This window comes from Notamacropus eugenii, chromosome 6, assembly GCF_028372415.1.
Source record: "Notamacropus eugenii isolate mMacEug1 chromosome 6, mMacEug1.pri_v2, whole genome shotgun sequence".
Lineage (NCBI taxonomy): Eukaryota > Metazoa > Chordata > Mammalia > Diprotodontia > Macropodidae > Notamacropus > Notamacropus eugenii.
This window is the reverse complement of record NC_092877.1, coordinates 66,090,933-66,110,757: the sequence shown is the minus strand read 5'-3', so window position 1 is coordinate 66,110,757 and position 19,825 is coordinate 66,090,933. Positions and strand designations below refer to the sequence as shown.

At 39.9% G+C, this 19,825-nt stretch overlaps 1 protein-coding gene across 12 annotated transcripts in view; it reads left to right on the top strand.

Moving 5' to 3' along the window:
- BOD1L1 (biorientation of chromosomes in cell division 1 like 1) overlaps positions 1–7,618 on the top strand; it is an 82,498-nt gene extending 74,880 nt beyond the window's left edge. For all 12 annotated transcript variants that reach the window (XM_072620270.1, XM_072620261.1, XM_072620266.1 and 9 more), the window contains one exon: positions 6,226–7,618. In XM_072620270.1, the coding sequence (XP_072476371.1) occupies positions 6,226–6,349 (124 nt within the window). In that variant the 3' untranslated portion in view covers positions 6,350–7,618. The remainder of the gene's footprint in view (positions 1–6,225) is intronic.
- The last annotated feature ends 12,207 nt before the right edge of the window (positions 7,619–19,825 follow it).

Here is a 19,825-nt window from a genome sequence, read left to right as displayed (position 1 = left end):
TACATAGTCACACAGCTAGTAAGTGTTAGCAACCAGATATGAGCCCAAGTCTCATCACTGTTAACATACTCTCTTATCTGTGAGTATATATATACCAAGGCTCCCTCCCAGGTTGGCTTCTCTTTTATCTCTGCACTCTCACTCAGTGACCTCATCAGTTACCATGGATTAAATTGTCATCTGAGCAACTGAGCCCCTGATAGAGAGATCCTTAATCTCTGCCCTGAACTCATCAGTTCTCATGGATTTTTTTTATCACTGTGTGGCTGTCATTATATCTAATACATTATATATCCCTAGTTTTGCCCCTGCTCCAGTCCTATATCATCATCTTCCTGTTGGACATTGGTAATTAGACGCCCTTTAGGCATCTCAGACTCCACATGTTCCAAAAAAGAACCTTTCTTCAGAATCCTTCCTCTCTCCAGAACTTCCTAATTCTCTTGAGGGCACAACTGTCTCTCTAATCACAGTCTTCCTGGATTCTTACCCTCCCTTACCCTACATATCCAATCAAATGCCAGATTTTGTCAGTTCTGCCTCCACACCATTTTCTCTGTACTCATGAAGCCACAACCTTAATTCAGGATGTCATTCCTTCTGTCCCATAGTAATTTCCTAACTGCTCTCCCTTGCCACAAGTCTTTCCCCTCTCCAGTTCACGTTGAGGATCAAACACAGATTCTTCTGTTAATTGAAACCTTTGGTACCTGGCTCCAACCTCCCTTTTTAACCTTCTTCCACACCTCTATCACATCTCCTCTGTCCATGCCCTTACTCAGGCCTGGAATGCTCCCCCCCGCCCCCTCCCCTTATCACCACCTTGTCAAAACCCTTGGGCCACCTTCCACATGAAACTTTTCCTGAACCCCCAACTGTTAGTCTCAAAGAATGCCTTATAATTTATTGTGAAAATATTTATATATATATATAATCCTTGTTGTTTAATTAGCATGAACTTTCTGGAAATGAGATGAGTTACTTACTAAAATATTAAGTCCCATATCCCTGGAGTTGAGGTGGAGTCTGTATGACTGTGGGCCAGAGATAGATACTTTAGGTGCAGGTTGGACTGGGACCTTTTTTCAAGTTTCAAGGCACATTCAGCTCTGAGTCTGAGTAATTCCTTGTGACATCTGGCACTCTTTTCACTTCTGCTAAAAGATTTTGCTCACCTCTCCTTTTTTATTTCAATTTTATCTTTTTTCAAGTAACAAAAATCTGTTTTCTGTCCCTCATCGCCCCCCCCCCAAAGAAAATACCCTTCTAATAACTATGCATAGTAAATAGAACAAATTCTTACATCGAGCATGTTTTTAAATACATACGCTTCAGTCTACACACTGACTCACGTACCTCTCTAACAAGAGGTAGATGAGATGTTTAAACTATGAGGCCTCTGGAACTGCACTCTCTCCTTCTTTGTGGTTTTGCATGCATCTGGTCTGTCATTGCTAGTCCCCCAGAACCCCACAAACCTGTCACATTGTTTGTAGTTAGGCTTTAGTACATCTTTCAGCATTTCTTCTGTTGATAGGTTTGTAACCATGCCACTTCTGCTCGAGTTCTGCAAATAGATATTTACCAGGTATTTCTGTGTCCAACACGAAGTTCACCAAACGGCCGCTCCTTACAGATGGGTCATTTTAAATCTTATCTTTCACCTGGAATTCTTTCCCTTTTTTAAGAACTCACCTCCAATTATGTCAAAGGAAAGGGCATCCATTAAGCTCTTACCGTGTGCTGAACATTGACATTTTCCCACTAATTGTACCTCACTCAGTCCTCCACTGACTTTTAGGAAGTAAAGAAGCAGAGGTCCAGACAGGGTGAAGGGACTTGTCTAAGGTCACCAAGTTACCTATGAGACTCTAGTACACGCTTACTTATTCAGCACCTGTTATTGGGCACAAGGTACTGTGGTAGGTACTAGGGATATAAAAATGAAAAGCCAGAGTCTCTAGCTTCAAGGGGCATTCATTTCACTAGAAGAATCAAACGTGTGCAAAGATAACTTTAATAATACATGGTAGAAGGTGACAGAGACAGAGAAAACTACAAGGTAAGACTATGTGATCTTGGAGGACCAGGAAAGGCTTCATGGAAGAGACATTACTTTGAGCTGGTTCTTGAAGAGAAATTCCTTAATGCCTCATGCAGACATGCCCTTATGGACACTCTATGTGAATTTATAGAGGTAGGAAATGCCTAGATAAGATCAGAGGACAGTTTTGTCAGAAACGTAGATCTTATGGAGACAAATAACAAAATTATGCTGTTAAGGCAGGTACAGCCAAATTGTGTAGGGCCATAAATGCTCAGTGCACACAAGTTTGTCTGTTAACATGTAGTCAGTCATTCTATATGTGGAAGAACTTCCCATGAAGAAGAGTCTGTATTAGCTCCCTGGTTGTTTGTTGTTATTTATCCTTCATTTTCAAAGAAGATCAGTAACACATCAGGAGGGTGATCTCTTGGCCTGCAAGTGAATTGGATTTAAGGGAGGCAGGGCTGTCAAAGTCATCAGTGTCCAGAGCAAGACAGGACAAGTGGTGATGGCCCCAGATGCACTGGGAGACCCTGGCCTTTTTAAACTACAGTCTTTCCCAGGTCTCAGTTTGTTTGAAGCAACACCCATTGAATGACTAAAGACTAGGCAAGAATTGAGGCAAAAGATGGCCTGGTTTGACTTCCCAAAAGAATCAGTCTAAGAGGTGAAGACCCTCAGAGTTTGCTCCTTGGTAAAGAATGGAATAGAAAAGGAGACTAAGTAAAGAAAGGGTATTATTACAACAGATCAGATGCAAGATGATAATGACCTAGACTACGTTAGTGGCAGAGTGAATGGAGAAAATATTGTTACATTAGAGATATGTTAGAAAAGTAGGATCGGTATAGAGCATGGCAGCCTATTAATTGGGATGAGTAGAGGAGATAACAGAGTCAGAGTTGATTCTGAAGTTTCAAGCCTGGGTGACTGGGAAGGTGGTAGTACCATCACCAGAAACAGAGAAATTGGAAGATGGAACAGTTTTTACTGAGGAAGATGATTTTCATTTTGGACATAATACGTTTGTGGTACAGCAAAACATCCACTTAGAAATATCCAACAGGAAGTGAGAGACTGAATCTCCAGGGAAAGAGGACTTTATAGCTTTAAAAGATATCTACATAAAAGTGACAATTGAAATTATAGAATAGGTGATGTCCCTAAAGCCAAAAAAAAAAATGTAGAGAGAAATTGAAAAAAAAGGTCAAGGATAGAACATTTGTCAGTAGCCTATTTATGTGGTCAGAGAATGAACCACCAGAGGAGACTTCAGGGATTGATCAGACAAGTAGGAGGAGACTCTGTACAGAGCAATATAATAGATGCCTTGGTGTGAAAAGTAAAAAAGAAAGAAAAAGATCAATAGTAGTTGCATCAAATGCTTTATTGAGGACACTGTATCCAAAAGGATGATAAAAAGACATCCAATTTAGCAGTAGATCATTGGTGATCAATATTATTACTTCCCAAAGAATCCAGTCTCCCTTCTATATAGACACAATACTAGTCTCTATTTATAAGATGACAAAATTTTCCTCAAGTTGTTCACATTCTACTAGTAGGATAGAATATGTAAACAGATAAATATAACATGAAAACTTAAGGAAGAGGAAGAAAATCCATAACAGCTGAAGAGATCAAGAAAGCTTTCCAGGAGGAGGTGGGACATAAACTGAGCCTTGAAGGAAGCAAGGGATTCTAAAGGACAAAGGTCAAACAGTTGATGAAAACATTTCCCTGTTCTTGGTAGAAAGATTGGAGATATGGAATATCTCATTTGCTGTCAGATTAGGTCACTCTGTTGGTTGTTTAACTTTTTCTGTATTACATAACTTGGCTCTTCTGGAGCAGGGTAGGAAGTTATGTCAGGAAACGATTGTAGTGTAAACAGAATAAAGGGCATCAATAACTTTTTTAGAAGTTAGTGATTGGCGCCCTTTTCTTTGGCTTTGCCTTTTAGGATCTACTCTTGAAAATTCCCAAGTGAAAGTGGTCTATTTCTTTCCCTAAACAGGGTCATTCTTCTTTGAGAGGGGATGGAAGTGTGAGTGGTCATAAGGAAATGGAGGCAGTGAGCAATTACTCTTTTCATGTATCATCATCATCACTATGAGATGATACTTGAGGGAAGTGATTCCCTCCGTTTTATATTTGTATCCCCTTCTCTTAACACACTGCTTTGCATATATATGGTAAGCACTTGATAAATGCTTTTTTATTCGTCCTTTCCCATCTCCCTGCCTTTGCCCCAGGCTTTCCCCATGCCTGGAATGCTCTCCTTCTTCACTTGAACCTCTTGGAAACTCTGATTTTCTTCAGAATTCAGGCGAGGGACATCTTGCACAAGGCCTTTCCTGGTGATTCCAGATGCTAGTGCTTTCCTTGCATGTATATGCTCAAATTTCCCTGTTATCTTCTCTGTGTCTCCCTGTTAAAATGTAAGCTTCTTAAGAATGGGGACGCTCTCACTTTGTTCTTGTATTCCCAGTGCCTGCCTGGCACATAGCAGGCACTTAATATTTGTTGATGACAAAGTTAGTAACTTCTGTTTCCGCTCATACTCTCCCACGTTGTAGCCATGTTCCTCAGTGAATCCATGAGTTTTATTAATTAATTGCCTGGTGAATTCATCTACCATTATCCAAATTTTCCCCAGAAATACTGCATTTTAGTGAACATTATAAATATAGCCAAGGTCCAAGATTTACTGTTCAGTGAACCCTCGTATCAAGTTGATGTGTCTTTTAGGTGGTATTCATGAACAGACAAAAAGACACTTAGACACCACTCACTCTGTGCACAGAACTGTGCTAAGGATACAGTTTCTCCTAGCCTCAGGGAGTTTATAGTCCTGTGGGACTATAACATAAACATAAATTAATATTTATTCTACTCTGGTCTCCAGGGAGAGATGTTTTGGTTTGGAAAGTCACAGGGATGGTGAGTGGAGCCATAGGGGAACAGTTACGTAACCATGTTATGTTTTCAGAGCTGGAAGGGGTTGGAGAGTAGGGGAGGAAAGAAGTCAGGGAAAGGCTAGAGTGTAGTGTGAAGGATGGGTGACAACAGCCTAGACATGGACCCAGAGAGGCACTCACCAGCCAGAGTATTCTAGAGCCGATAGGATTCAACCTTCCATGTTGTGGTCTTCCAGGCCAGAGAGCCCAACAGCAGTAGCCAGGGAGGAGATGACAGATGTTCAAGAAGCTGTGTGCTGGTATCCAGGTCAGAATGGATTGTCCCCTTTGCCTCTAACAATCTTCGCTTTGACTTGGGACAGAATTCCTGCCAAAGCCATTTTCTTTTAGGAAAAGTAAAAGTGATTCTAATTTTGTCTTATTTTTGTTTCGTCAGAATTCCACAGTGATCAGTGTGTTGTCTGTACAGCAAAATTCAGTGATGACTTTTAGTTCTTCATTACCTCTGACAGTCTAGATTTTCCTTAGGAAGCCTAATATGGAACCTCAGTAACATTTACCTCAAATACAGTACAGAGTTCATAGTACTAAACTTATCAGTCATCAGTCTGCTGATTCAGTCCTGTAACTGAAACACTGCCTCCTATACAAGGATGCCTTTCCTGATTTCTCCCACTTCACCTCCATCTGTTAGGTACTTTGAATTTATTTTGTGTATACTTGTATATCTGTCTTGTTGAATGGCAGCTCCTTGATGATAGAAGTTGTTTGATTTTTGTTTTGTATCAGCACTGAGCCTGGAACATAGTAGATGTTCAATAAATGCTTAACTTGATTAAATAATATTAAATTAATGCTTATTCTACTCTGTTAGGAGCCCCTTAACACTCATGGAGCTTATGTCAGAACCATAAACCTTAAAGAATCCAATCCTTTGATTTTATAATTGAGGAAATCTGAGGCCCAGAGAAGTAATACAGCTAGTTAGTGACAGACCCTGGAGAAGAACTTGACTTTGCAAATATTGTATCTTCACAAATGTCAAGACTCCACAAGTTGTTTTTCATACATTCTCACATTGTTTTAGATGCTCACCTTTGACTTTGTTTAAAGTTTCTGCTTAACCACCTAAGTGACCCAGGGCAAGTGACTTTCTCTTTCTGGGCATCAGTTTCCCTTGTAAAATGAAGATGTTATTCTCCTTGTTCATTTAAGACTCCTTTCAGCTCTAAATCCTTGATCCCCTCTATAATGCAGATTGAAGGCACAGCTCTCCCCTCCTGCCAAGCGTAAGAGAGAGGCCAGTCCACCAGTGGTCCGAACAAGAGGTCAGCAGAAAGTGGAAGAAGCACCAGGAAAAAAGGCAAAACGGTCGCACTGAGCATTTTCTCCTCTGGTTTGAAAAAGTGGTAAGAGAGTCACCTCTCAGAGTATCCACTTTTTCAGAAGGAAGAGGACACACATGTGCTGAAGGTTACCAGATGCAAGCTTAGTCTTGTTATGTTTTGAACAGCTTTACAAAACTCTTGTTTATAGGAGATATGTACATTTATTTCAGATAAAGGAAAATAAGTTTACTTTGTACCTGAATTTAAAGCAAAGTAGTTGTATATTTTAACATTCAAAGTTGGGATTTCCCAATGTGACAGACATCACAAATACAAAAGCTTCCAACCCACTCGGCACCTGGCTGCCTCCTGAAAATCTTTGTACAGTATATAAACATGTAAAAATAGGTTGTATTTTACTCTATGTATGATGCTACTCAATGATGAACACTTTATTTATTTTACAGAAAAGACTTATCTGTGAACTTTACTATATATCTCTGTTTATTTTTATTTCATTCTTTTTTTTTAAAATAAAAGCAGGTTTTAAATGCTATGCACTCATCAGTAGGAATTGTTTCAGGCCTCTGCCCTGAACTTATCTAAATATAGTGTGGCAGGAGGTAAAGAATTATTTCGCATGTATTCAAGTAAGTAGATTAGTTAAAGAAAGGGACTCAGTTGTTTTTCTGTTCACGGTTGTGACTATGTTAAAGAAACTGTAACTTGTTTTTAAAATACATTCACATATGTGACTTTATCACCCTCCTAAATGAAGTAAAAATAGTTCTAGTTTAGGAAAATCCATACCATCTTCAACGAAAATGTTTCCAGTTGAGATGCATACCAACTATTCTGTGTTATTTTGAAACTTAACATATTCTTTCAGTATTTGTCCTTTTCAATGAAGAAAGATCCATTGAAGATGAAAAAAACCATTTCTTCTTATATATCTATAGAGCTTTGGCATTTTACGTTCTGTTTTATATACAGGTATTTCAGAATAAAACCTGGTCTTATGACCAGTCTTTTTTTAACATGTTTTAACTCCCATAAGAACAACCTGTCTAAGCTAAGTTTTTCATAAGATTAAACTTTTCTTAAGATCAAATTTGTCTCTTGCAATGATGTAATAAGTTGCCAAATAATCTGAGATTATTTTACAATGTTGTGTTCATATTCTTATGTTTTATAATTAAAATTTACATTCTGTGTGGGTTTTTTTTTTTTGGACTCTTATGTAAGGTGAATATTTCTGTCATTTTACATGGTTTCTTACTGAGATTTTCTATATAAATTATAAAATGTTTCCCAAACCTTGAGTTGTAAGATATTTTTGTTTTTAAATTTCTCAGATGATTTCCTGTGAGGTGTTTTCCCTTTGGATAGCTATTAAGTCATACAGTGACAGTACAGCCCTGATCTAACAAACATAAGCTAATAAAATTTTCATTTTTTCCTATGACAATATTTGACCAAAACTCCATACAATTTGTAGTACTAGTAGGGACTTTAAGCATCATTTAGTGCAACCCCTTGATTGATTCTTTCTCTGAAAAGAAATGAGATAAAAGTATACACATAAGTGCTTTGTATAACACCACTGTAAATGTGAATTGCTATAATAATTAAGGGAAGCCTTCAAGAATACCTTCAGCCTAATTGTTCACCTGTCTGGACATATCACAGAATCCTAACTTTAAAATATGTACTGTTTTTATGATTTTTTGCACAAAGACCACTGAAAGAAATTTTTCTTTTATAAACCACCTTTTTATAGGTCCTCAGATACTTTACTATAAGCACCCTTGTTTTGCCTTGAAAATAAATTGCTGAATAGGCAACTCTCTAGTCTCCTTCTATATACACAGACAAAAAGGTAGAGTCAATCAGAAATAAATAGAATTTACAACATTTAGAGAACTGAGCTCTCAAACAAATTGCTTCCTGTTACCATAAAAGAGTCTATAAGAATCAGAATCTTCAACTTCTTCATTTTTATAGATGGTGATACTGAAGGCAGTGACTTGTCCAAGGTCGCGTAGCTGGTTAGTTACCAAACCAGGACTAGGAACTTGATCTCCTGACTTAAAATGCAATATTCTTTCCAACATGCCACATAGGAGAGAAGCAAGAATCTACATATCTGGTAGAGATAGTGGCCTTCACAGGGCATACATATTGATGGGTAGCAGTCACCTCCTCAAAATGGCAACTTGGCCAACTACATATATACAAAAACGAGTACTTTTAGGCTATCAGACCCTAAGTTAGTATAGTACTGGACTAAAAGTACAACCACACACTTCTAAGTTGACTCTACAGAGTTTGTTGCTAATATACAAGCCATTGGTGGTAAATACCAAAAAAGATAGGACTACATCTTCTAATTAGTTCAGGTACCCATCCAGTTTGTCAGCAGTTATGGCCCCTAAAAGGTAAAGACCTACTTGTGGTATTTCTAGGTAAAATGTTGGCTATTTGTTGGTCTTGTTTTTATATTTAAAAACTTTTTTTTTCCACCTATAAATGTTTACACTAGTTGACTTACTAAAAATTATAATGAATTAAACCAAGGATACAAAAGAGACTTATAGGCATTTATATGATCTAGCAAATATGATTTTAAAATTTTATTTTTTATTAATACTTTAAGGACCAGCATGAAATTTCAGTGGGTAAATGTTGGATATTTTTCTGAAAAAAGATTAAAATTTCCAAATCTCATCAGAGTATAATGCGAAATGCCTTACTCTAAATTAATTGTTCTTAACCATTACAAAATAAGATGCTTTCCCTCATGCCCACCAAGAGATTGTATATAAAAATCTTCCTCTTCCTTCTTAGCACTTCTTAGTGATGATTTAATCTGGTCTCCAAACAAAAGCAACCATTTAAAGCACTTAAGCTCTTTACATTAAGTTTGATCCACTGATTGCAACTTTGTTAAAATAAATTTCACCTATAAAGCAAGGTAATTTATAACTTGTTTTAGACTTTTTTCTTTTTATCACCATTATATTTCACAGTAAAAATAAGCTTAAACTAAGGGAGGAACATCAAGTGACTTGTACAAGATCAAAAGTTGTAGCCTACAGAAAAAGGACTGAATATTTAATTATGACGTCCAGGAATCATTTTCACTTTTTTGAAAAATAATCATTGTTCCACGTGGCAGGAAAATGTTTATTCTGTTGTAATGGATATTATTATAAAATCCATTTCAACAAAGATATAAAATATGTTGTCAGATACCTAGGTGATTCTAAATGTAACAAAACTAGCAAGACACATTGATGTTGCTCCTTTTCTTGAAATGTTAGGTCAATTATGAAGCAATAAAGTCCATAGTGTAATAAAATATTTGCTAATGTGAAAAACAAGTACGCTTTATTATCAAGATAATGTTTACGATTCTTGAACATTGTAAAAGTCATCTTTCTTGGAGTGTCCATCTACTCTGTTCTCACTATGACCTCCATTCCCTTATCTCTCAATGCTATCCTAGGCCATTACATTGATGACACTTTCCTCCCTTCCCTAATTGGACCTCTGGGTGAATCAGTTTAACTCTGTACTATCCTCTACTTTCACATCACTTGCCCTCTTGTCCTGTGTCCAATCATGTCTTCTCACCCGCCCCCCCCCATTCTAAACCCTGAACTAATCCCATCATATACCTCCATCACTCCTCTTCGTGGAGGAAATCATGAAACTGCTGACTGCTTATGAGTTTGTACTCATTAATCTTACTTGGTCCCTCACCAGGCAGTCCTACTACTCCTGATTTCCTTATCTTACCACAGCAGCTGTTTCAAACCTTTTCTTTTCAAGCATCTCATGACGTTTGCCATCCCCCACCCCATACTTCATTGAAAAAAGTAAGGCTATTGACCAAGTGCTCTCTCTTCCTCTAGATGCCACAGGAATAGAATACTAGAGCTAGAATTAGGAAAGCCTAAATTCAGATTCTTCAGACACTAGCAGTGTGACCCTGGGCAAGTCATTTAACCCTCTTCCCTCCATTGCTTTTGAAACAAAAATAATGGCACCTACCTCCCAGGGCTATTGTGAAGATCAAATGAGATATTTGTAATACTCTTGGCAAATCTTAAAGTTCTATAAGAACGCTAGCTATTATATACTTCAGATATTGACCTCCATGATCTCCTTCAAAGCAGTTTCTGATGATGAGGCAACCCTTCTGCTTGCCAAAGCTTGATCTTCTATATGCATCCTTGATCCCATCCCTCACCTTTATAGCACTATCATCTCCACTCCCTCTCTAATCTGCCATCTCTCCTTACCTACTGACTCCTTCCCTGCTTCCTACAAACATGCCCTGGTGTCCCACATGCTTAACCCTCACTTGATCATACCGTCCTACCTGCTATCATCCTCTATCTCCCTCAGCTAGACTCCTTGAAAAAAACATCTGCAATCTGCACCATGCTTCCCCTTCCTCTCTTCTAAACTCTCTGTGGTACAGCTTCCTACCTACCTCATCTTTCAGCTGAAGGGTCTCTCAAATCCTCCTCATCCTCCTTGACCTCTCTGCAGGATTTGGCACTATTAATCACCCTCTTTGACATAAGATAGTTTTCCTTTTGGGCTTTTCATGACTGCTTTACTTTGGTTCTCTTACCTGTCTGACCATTCTTCAGTCTGTTGCTGGGTTATCATGCCCACTAAGTGGGTTTCTCTCAAGACTGTCCTAGGCTCCTCTTCCCTTTTCTTTCTACTCTCTCTCCGGTGATGATTTCATCAGTTCCCATGGATTCAGTTACCTCTATGCAGATGATGCCCAGATCTAGCCCTAGTCTCACATAACCAGCTTTCTGTTGAATATGAATGGTTCTATAGGTATCTCAAACTCAGCATTTCCAAAACAACTTAGTTATCCTTGGTCCTCCCCACTTACACATTTCCTTATTTACATCTAATGTGTCACCATTCTAGTCATTCAGGTTAGCATCCTCAGCTTCATCCTCAACTCTTCACTTTCATCTCAAATATCAAATCATTTTCCAAATCTTGTCATTTTTTTCTGTACAACATCTCCCCCATACATCCTCTTTTCTTTATTCACACATCCATCATCTTAATAAAGATCTCATAACCTCTTGCCCAGACTATCACTTCCCAATTGGTTTCCCTCCCTTTCCAATCATCTGCTAAAAAGATTTTCCTAAATTGCGGGTCTAATCATACCATTCCCCTACTAAATAAATTCCAATGACTCTTTTACCACTAGGATCAAATAGAAAATCCTTTATTTGGTATTTAAAGCTCCATAACCTAATTTTCCAGGCTTCTTTTATTTTCTCTTCATGCCTTTTGATCCAGTGGCACTTGGCATCCTTGTTCTACCTCCCTTATCCATACCCTTGCATTGGCTGATCTGAGTGCCTAGAATGCTCTGCCTCCTCACCATCACCTTTTAGTTAGGCTTCAGGACAGCTCTGATCCCTTCTGCAAGAAATCTTTCTCTCTCTCTCACCCCCATCTTCTAGTGCCATCCCCGGGAACTTTTGTCTTCCCTGTTGAAAAGTTAGTTCCCTCAGGGGGGTGACTATTTTGCTTACCCACCCCTATCTCCAGCCCTTAGCACAGTGTCTACTAGTAGTAACTAAATGCCTGTCTATTGATTGGTGTTAATCTTTATTTTAGCACTACTGAACCACAGCTTTTTTCTTCAGTTTTTCTAGCACATGCCCTTTGTTAATTTGTCTAGCCAGATGAGCTGCTTAATTAATAAATAATATCCGTAAAGTACTTAGCACAGTGCTTGGCACACACAGTAGGAGTTTAATAAAGTTTGTCCTCTTCCCATCCCCTTACAATTTCCACTCAATTCTATTATATTTGCCCCATTATTTGAGAGACTCAAATATGGAGCTCATATGAGACACTGCATTTATTTCTTCTGCTTAAGCCCTAGAGCTTCTCCAGCTGAAACTGTATTTAGGCCTTAAAGGTTAAAACAAAACTATACCTTGCACACTTGAGGAAAACAGGAAAATAATGCACATTCACATAACATTTTATTTTCCTTCATGGAATCCTATTCTGAATCCTTCTTATGACATAAAGGTGACCCCGAGTTCTTAAAGGCTCTTCCCGTGAAGTGAAAACTCTGATGGAAAAGTTTTAAGAAGAGGCCCAAAGATGTCATCCAAAGACCAACCTAAATAAGCATGGACAAGCTTAAAGGAGTTGAGTTTCCAGGTGAGAAATCCATCACTACTCCCAAGTCATGAAGACTTATCAACTAAGGCATGATGGATTTGTCATTTGCACCAGTGAAGAGCAATACTCATACTGGATCCTTGAAGTATCAAATTTATAAAAAACCTTTATATCTGAGGTATAAATTTTATTCCCATTTATGGCTCATGAAACTGGTCCCATCTCACTGTTTGTATACAGATGAAAGAAAGCACTAAAGAAGCTGAAAATGCAGGGAAGCCCAATATATAGAAGACTGAATAAGCAGCAAAATTCTTCAACAGCTCAACTTTTTAAACAATAGCCAGAGGAAGGAAGCACTGAGTAGTAAGGACAGTCTACAGTTATGGATTCTCATGTTTGAGTCAGAAAGAAAAGGCTGTCCTTGGGCACTGATGCCACCTTGAACTTCTAGAAACTCCTTTAAATTACCATTAGTAGCAAAGGAATATATTAATCCTTAATTTTGGCCTGCTTTTTGGCATCAGTCTTGTTTTAGGTTTATTTTCATCTGTTTTTTTTGACATGGTGTATGATAGATTGACAACTTTCAGTATGGGTGCTCAAGGACCTGTTGCAACTGAACTGTGAATGTGTCCTTAATCTGTTATTAGAAAAAGCAACTAATTGTCCTCAAAACCCAGAGAAGACATTGATGAGGACCATTTTCATTTAAATCAGTTATTTATTTTCAATATCCTAGTAACATTTTAGTGACTCACTAATATATATGTATAGTATCCAAAATTTCAAATCTGATTCTTAAAAAAAAAAAGCCTTTCAGATGTCTTCAGAGCAGTTTCTTCACTATCACACTACCTCTAACCTTTAAATATTGTAATACAAGAGGATAAAAAGAAAATTTCAAGCATACCACACTGCCAAATTAACATCCCCTGGTGGGCAGTGCCCCTAATATGCCTGGACCTCAAGGGTTGACTCTCGTCTCTTAGGTTCTAAGATAGAACTTGAGTTCACAAGAATCCACCACTTAACTTCCCAGTAACAACTCAATATTCACAATTAGCCTAAAGCAAAGCCATTTACTAAGATGTCTCAATAAAAATTAACTACAAAACATTCTCACTAGCTGTCTGGATCACATTCTCTAACAAATACAGTGTCTATAAAGAGAAATACGTGGGGCATATATTTACAGAACACAAGTACCAAGGAAACTCACAACTTGGAAACTGTAGAGCTTGGAAGTCCTCTCTCCATTAGTTCTCCTTCGGCTCTCTTTGAGTATAACATCTCGGTTAGATGACTCAGCTAAGTTCCCAAGGTCTGCTCCTTTTCAAGCTCAATTTCATTGCCAGGTCTAGCTCCCTCCTGCATACATGGCCAGCTGTCTTCTCTCTTGCCAGAAGTTCCACTCCTCAAAATTGCTTCCTTTCTTAAATGACTGCCTTTCTGAGTTTGTTTTCTGCTTGGGGGGGAAAGGAGAAAACATAGCATACACACAGACATATAGAAGTTAATTTCAAGTAGGGTTCAGGACATCTTTTCAACAGTCATGCCTATTCTTTGAAAGATGCCAGGGTTTACACTAGAGATCCACCACTCCTACAAAGGCTTAGAGGCAGATGAAGTAACAGGGAACAGCTAATAAAGCAATTTGACTGAAATGGACAGTGTGTAAAAGATACTCATGAAATAATCTGGGGAGTTATAAGGGAATTGGATTGTAAAGGACTTTAAACATCAAGCTGAATTTTCTCCTTCCTGGCTGCAGGGTCTCAGCACAGTTAAAGTAAGGTTGTTCCTTGCCTCTGGACACAATTGAGTTAATGTAAAATTGTACTTCTTCGTGGAATTAAAGTAGTTAATTTGTTGTTTTTTTTTTTAAAAAAGGAATGTCAAAACTATTTTATCCTAGAGTCGGCATATGTTATATAGTAAGGGGGCAGGGAGGGAGGGTTACTGGATTTGGAGTCAGAGCTGCTAAAATTTTTTGAAGAGGGAAATAGGATGGTTAGATCTGTATTTGAGAACATCAGTTTAACAACATTATGAAAGATGGATTGGAAAGGGCACAAAACAGAGGCAGGAAAACTCAGGGAGCTGCTAAATAGCCCAGATGAGAGGTGATGGGTCTTATAAATCAAATAAGGTAAAAGGAGAAGTATTAAAATAACACTTTTACAAGTAGAGCACCATAAGTGTAAAGAAGAGGTTTGGGCCAGGAGGGTGCTGTGAGAAATCTGAGAAGGGAGAGGTCATTTTCAGCCTGGGAGACCCAGTGACTTTCATGAAGGAGAAGGCATGTGAGCTAATCATGGGAGGAAAAAAGAAACTAAACTAGACTGTTAAGGAGAATGGCCAAGACAAGAAAGGAATTGAAAAAGTAATCCACTACGGTTGGGATTAAGAGGAGCAAGAGGAGTTAGCGATGCACAGTTATTTCAGAGCCACACAGTGGCGGCCTTTCTTTGAATGTCAGAATAGTAGGAAGCTTCTGCTTTCTTCAGGAAGCCATGGGGAACCCTGAAAGCTTTTGAATAAGAGTGGCAAGATCAAAGTGTTATGGTAGGAAAGTTACTTCACTAGCAGTGAGAAGGACGAATTTGAGGAAGAAAAGACGGAATCAGGCCAGTTGTGTTCAACAAAGTCATCTGATGACCTAGATGAAGATGAAAATAACTTTTTTTATATCTGATTAGGCAAAACAATGAGTTGCTTGAGCAGTGTGTTTTCATCATGCAGTTCCCAAGTTTTTTGGGGTTTTTTTAAGTTTCCTTGTCTGTCAAATAGGATCTCAACTGGTCCCCCTCTAGGGTCCCTCGGTTCCGGACGTTCTACCAAGGTACTAGGAAAGTGCAAATGAGAAAAAGACTCCGCAGTGAGAAGGGACTCTCTCTAGGTGGCGCGCGTCATCTACTATAGTGCTCCATTCTCCGTTTAGATTAATAATAGCTTTAAAGGAACCTTAGCTATAAACACTCACTCCTTCACATACCGCACCTGAAAGTGAACGGAAGGCCAAAAGTGCCTTAAAATGTCTTACCTGAACTACCCCTGGGCCTCTGAGATTTGCAAAACTTAAAAATTATTTGTTCATATGACATTTGGGGAAGAAAGAAACAGAAAAGAAGGGAGGGAGGGAGGAAAGAGGGAGAGAAGAAAAGAAGGAAAAAGAGAGAAGGAAAGGAAGAAAAAGAAAGGAAAAAGAAAAGGCCATACTGAGGAGAATTTGTTTAAAATGTTGATGGGGTTAGGCAAAGTGCTTGCCTTGGAGTCTGTTGTGAGCAAACCCTCGGGAGGCAGTTGGGTGTGTACTGGCTAGGGGATTGTTAGTGCTAACAGCATCATTTTGACCTACTAGAGTGCCCCGACATGAATTTCTCTCTTCTGCATTTCTTTGCTATACCAAGAGGCTGGGAGCAGCGATCCCTGCATCTGTCTCTCCATGTCTCTGTGAAAGCCTCTCTGTCTGTATCCTCTTACTTACTTCTCTATCTCGATTTCTCTATGTATATCTCTGTCTCCGTTTTTGTATCTCTGAGGGTTTCACGCTCACTCGGTGTACTTGTTATCTCGTCTTTTTTTTTTTTTTTTTGTCTCAGTGTGTTTGTCCGCCAGTCTCTGTGCCTCTGTATCTAAATGTCTCTGTGTGTAGCCGTATGTGCATCTTCCTCCCTGCAACTTCCTGTGTGTTTGAGGACGTGGGTGTCCAAGAGTAATGCAGGCCCACAACGACGGTTGGGTTTCCAACTCTCCTGAATTGTGACTCGTACGAAATGACTGCTCCCCTAGAGTGCAGGGGCAGGGGGGCAATGCAGTTGGACTGCGCACTGAGGGGAAGAAAGCAGAGGATGGGCCCTACGGGTCGCATGCAACATTGGCGCCTCTGAAGCCCGGGCACAGAGGACAGATTTCCGAGCACTTTGCTCCTATACCCTTGCTTTCTCCGGGATTTCCTGCCAGCGACTCCCTGGCATCCTCCCCCAAGGCCCTAGGAGCGCCACTTCGGAATTCAAGGCACAATTCAACCAAGGCTCTGAAGATAGGGGGAAAGGAAGGGAGGTGTCAATTAATCAGGACTATGCTGAGAAAAGATCTGGCAGCAAACAGAGAGGAGAAGGTGGGCCAGTGGGTTTCCAGTAGCTGCAGGAGGCCGATTTCACTGAGGCCCCATGAGCTGCTGCTGCTCTTACCCTCTCTTTCAGCGTATTTCTTAACAGTCCCTCGCAAGCAGCCTCTTCAAGGAGCGATCCTGGTGGCACTTGTACTCAGAGTCAATAAATTAGCTTCTAGATCGCAGGACAAACAAACTGGAGAGGCTATTCCAGCGTCCCGCCACCCGCTCTGCCTGCCGTGGGGGGTGACTCAGCAGAGGAGAGAAGGGAGGCGGGAAGAGGAGAAAAAACTGCAGAAAAAGGCGGGGGGGAGATGTAGGAAAGAGATGAGAAAAAGTGGGGAGGACAGAACAGAGAAAAGAAAAGAGAACGAGGATGAGAGGAAATGCAGAAGAAAAGTGGAGAAGCAAGAGTGTAAAGGAGAAGAGATACAAGATAGAGAAAGGAAAGGAAGAGAAGAGAGGGGGAGAAGAGAAAGGGACAAGAAAAGAGGGTCGGAGAAGAGGAGAGAAAGGAGGAAGGAGAAGAGAGGAAAGCGATGACAAGAGGCGGTGACGTTGCCTACTGAAGGGACTCTTTAACGCTGCAAAAAGAGCTTAAAGCGCACACCAGACCACCCAGGCTGCTCGAGGCCGAGGCAGCTCGGGCTGCATCCACGGACCCAACAGCAGCCGCAGGGCCGGGGGCAGGCGGGCCAGCGCAGGCTGGGATTAACCATTCCCAAACAGCTCAGCAGCCTTCCCATGAACCCCTCCTCAACACTTACCTCCCTTTCTTCTGATCAGTGTCCACAGGCATTCCCACCGCCAAAGGATCGCTCTCTTTCAGAAAAGGCACCTACAGCCCCCAGCACTGAGGCGATGCGTTTAAGCAGGCGCCGTTCGGCACCAGGGCCGGGGCCTGGCCCCAGTTCCACTGGGCAGCCCTGATAAATCGGGAAAGAAGAATTACAACCATTGTAAACTAACCGCAGGTATTTCCAACAGATTGGAATTGGAAGCTTGCAAAGCAGGCTTTCGTGGACTCTCAGTTTCCCTGAAGCAGGATTTCAAAACTTCTCCAAAAATTCTTCCCCAAACGCCCCGAAGCCCTGGGCTTTTATTTTCTGTAGCTCGTTCCTAGGCGAACCCTCCCTGTGTTAGTGTGCACTGCACACACTCCTCCCGTCCTGGGTGTCTCCAGCTCACCCAACGTCAGCAAATAATCCCCATTCCCCCACACTACCTTCCCTGAGAATCTTTATTTACACACGCCAAGAAAACCCGCAACACACACTCACGTGCGTCTTGGTAACCACTTTACCCTCCCCCCCTACTTTACTGACGTTGCACCAGACTGGGAAACCCGGGGGTATTATACACACACAGCAAAACTTTATTTTATGGCTGTACATTATGGCTCAAAACAGCTTTTGGAACTTGTTAATGGGACGAATGCATGTATGCCACACTCTCGGAGTTTGCCTACTCCAAGACAGCCTCTGTTAAGATCCTTGAGGGTCCTGCCAGTCATGAAGAAATCCTTAAACAGAGGCATACACACTAACACAAAATTTAATCCCCCACTTTCTCTGCTAAGAAAATTCTCCGCTAGTTAAATTCAGCAATTCAGGGGCTTTCTGTGGCTGCAAATCACCTAAATTTAACAACCTCCCTATACAACTTCATGGCAGATCTTTTCACAGTTACTAGAAATCCAAATCTACATGCCTGTTTCAGCGCTCACGGAATGCTTCATTCTAATGAATTCAAATCCTAATCCCTTAAAGCAGTGTACCTGTGCACTGAACACAGTTCCAGACCTGTCAGTCTACTGTATTTACAAAGGCCACCTGTCGATTTCAGTCTTTCCCTATTCCCCTCCCCCAAATCCTTCTGAGTATAAAAATCTGTTACAATCCATTATCTATTCCTGCTTCAATGCAATTCGGTACCTATAGTAGAGTGCCAGTGCTGAGGGATGAAGGAGAGGAGAATATTCTTAATCTCTGCATTATACCATCACAGACACATTCCTGGCACCTTTCCGATACCACAAATGGCTTCTGAAAACTATCGCAGAGTTTGCTCACCGTGAAATCTAGAGAAACCACTTCGCTTCTTTTCTGAAGTTTTTCTAAACGCAGTAATAAAAACAGCAAAAATCAAAGTGTATGTAAATGTGTTAGAAGTATAAAAGAGGACAAAAAAAATCTCTTTTCAGTGTGGAAAATGTGAATACTGTGTACAATTTTCACTCAAATATTGAACCAGACAGCCCCTCTCTCTTCATAAAAAATGTTAGGAAGGAAAGAAATATGATGTCATTTAGGGTCCTCAATAATCCCAGCAATCTAGAGAATTAGCATTGTGCTACTTTTAATTTAGCTAATTCTTCAGTGGTTTGTAATGTCACATTAGGTGCCCAATATTGTTTTATAGGAGACAATAATGTTGCTTGACCAAAACTGTGTAACATTTATAGGCAATATGTAAATCTAATAATTTTCAAAATATTTCTGCTTTTTATTTGATTTCTTCGGTGGATTGAAAGCTTACTTTTTAAAAATAATTTTCAGTGTATCCAATGTATCAGAATATGATGCTAATTCTTAGCTATTTCTCTTTTTTAAAAAAAAAATGTTAAGGCTAAAGGTGCTCAGCTTGTATGGCATTTTATGTATAAGGAAAAATCGGAAGAGTTCTCGTCTAGTATAAAATAAATAAACTCAAACTGAAATGCAGAATTAATCACCCGGTGACATCACAGAATTCAGTTTCAGGGTGCTTTCTAAAAGATGCTTTCCCATTTTACGGTGTACTTATTTCCACATAATCCATTTTTTTTCAAAGATTTCGCTGTTTTGCGCTTTACTTATCTGCCTACCTTTTCAAACTACTGGAAGAACGAGAGGATGGAATACGCCTAGAATTGAGTCACAGGAAGCAGGAAAAAGGGGGCGTGTTCTATTTGTTGCATTTATCGAATCTTTTAGAAAAGAGATACACTGTCGCCGGGTGTATCCACGTTTCCTTTAACTTTTGAACCCGTTTTGAGTGAGTTGATTTCATTGTGTTTCTTATATACGTTGAAATATATTAATATATACATCTAAAAAATCTAGCTTATGCAGTGCATTTATGAGATGATGCATAGCTGGATGAGGCTGTGGGACCAGCAGGTTTAGAAAAGAAGGGGTTAAGCCCGAACCCAAGTCTTCCTCTCCGCAACTTGCTCAGTTCT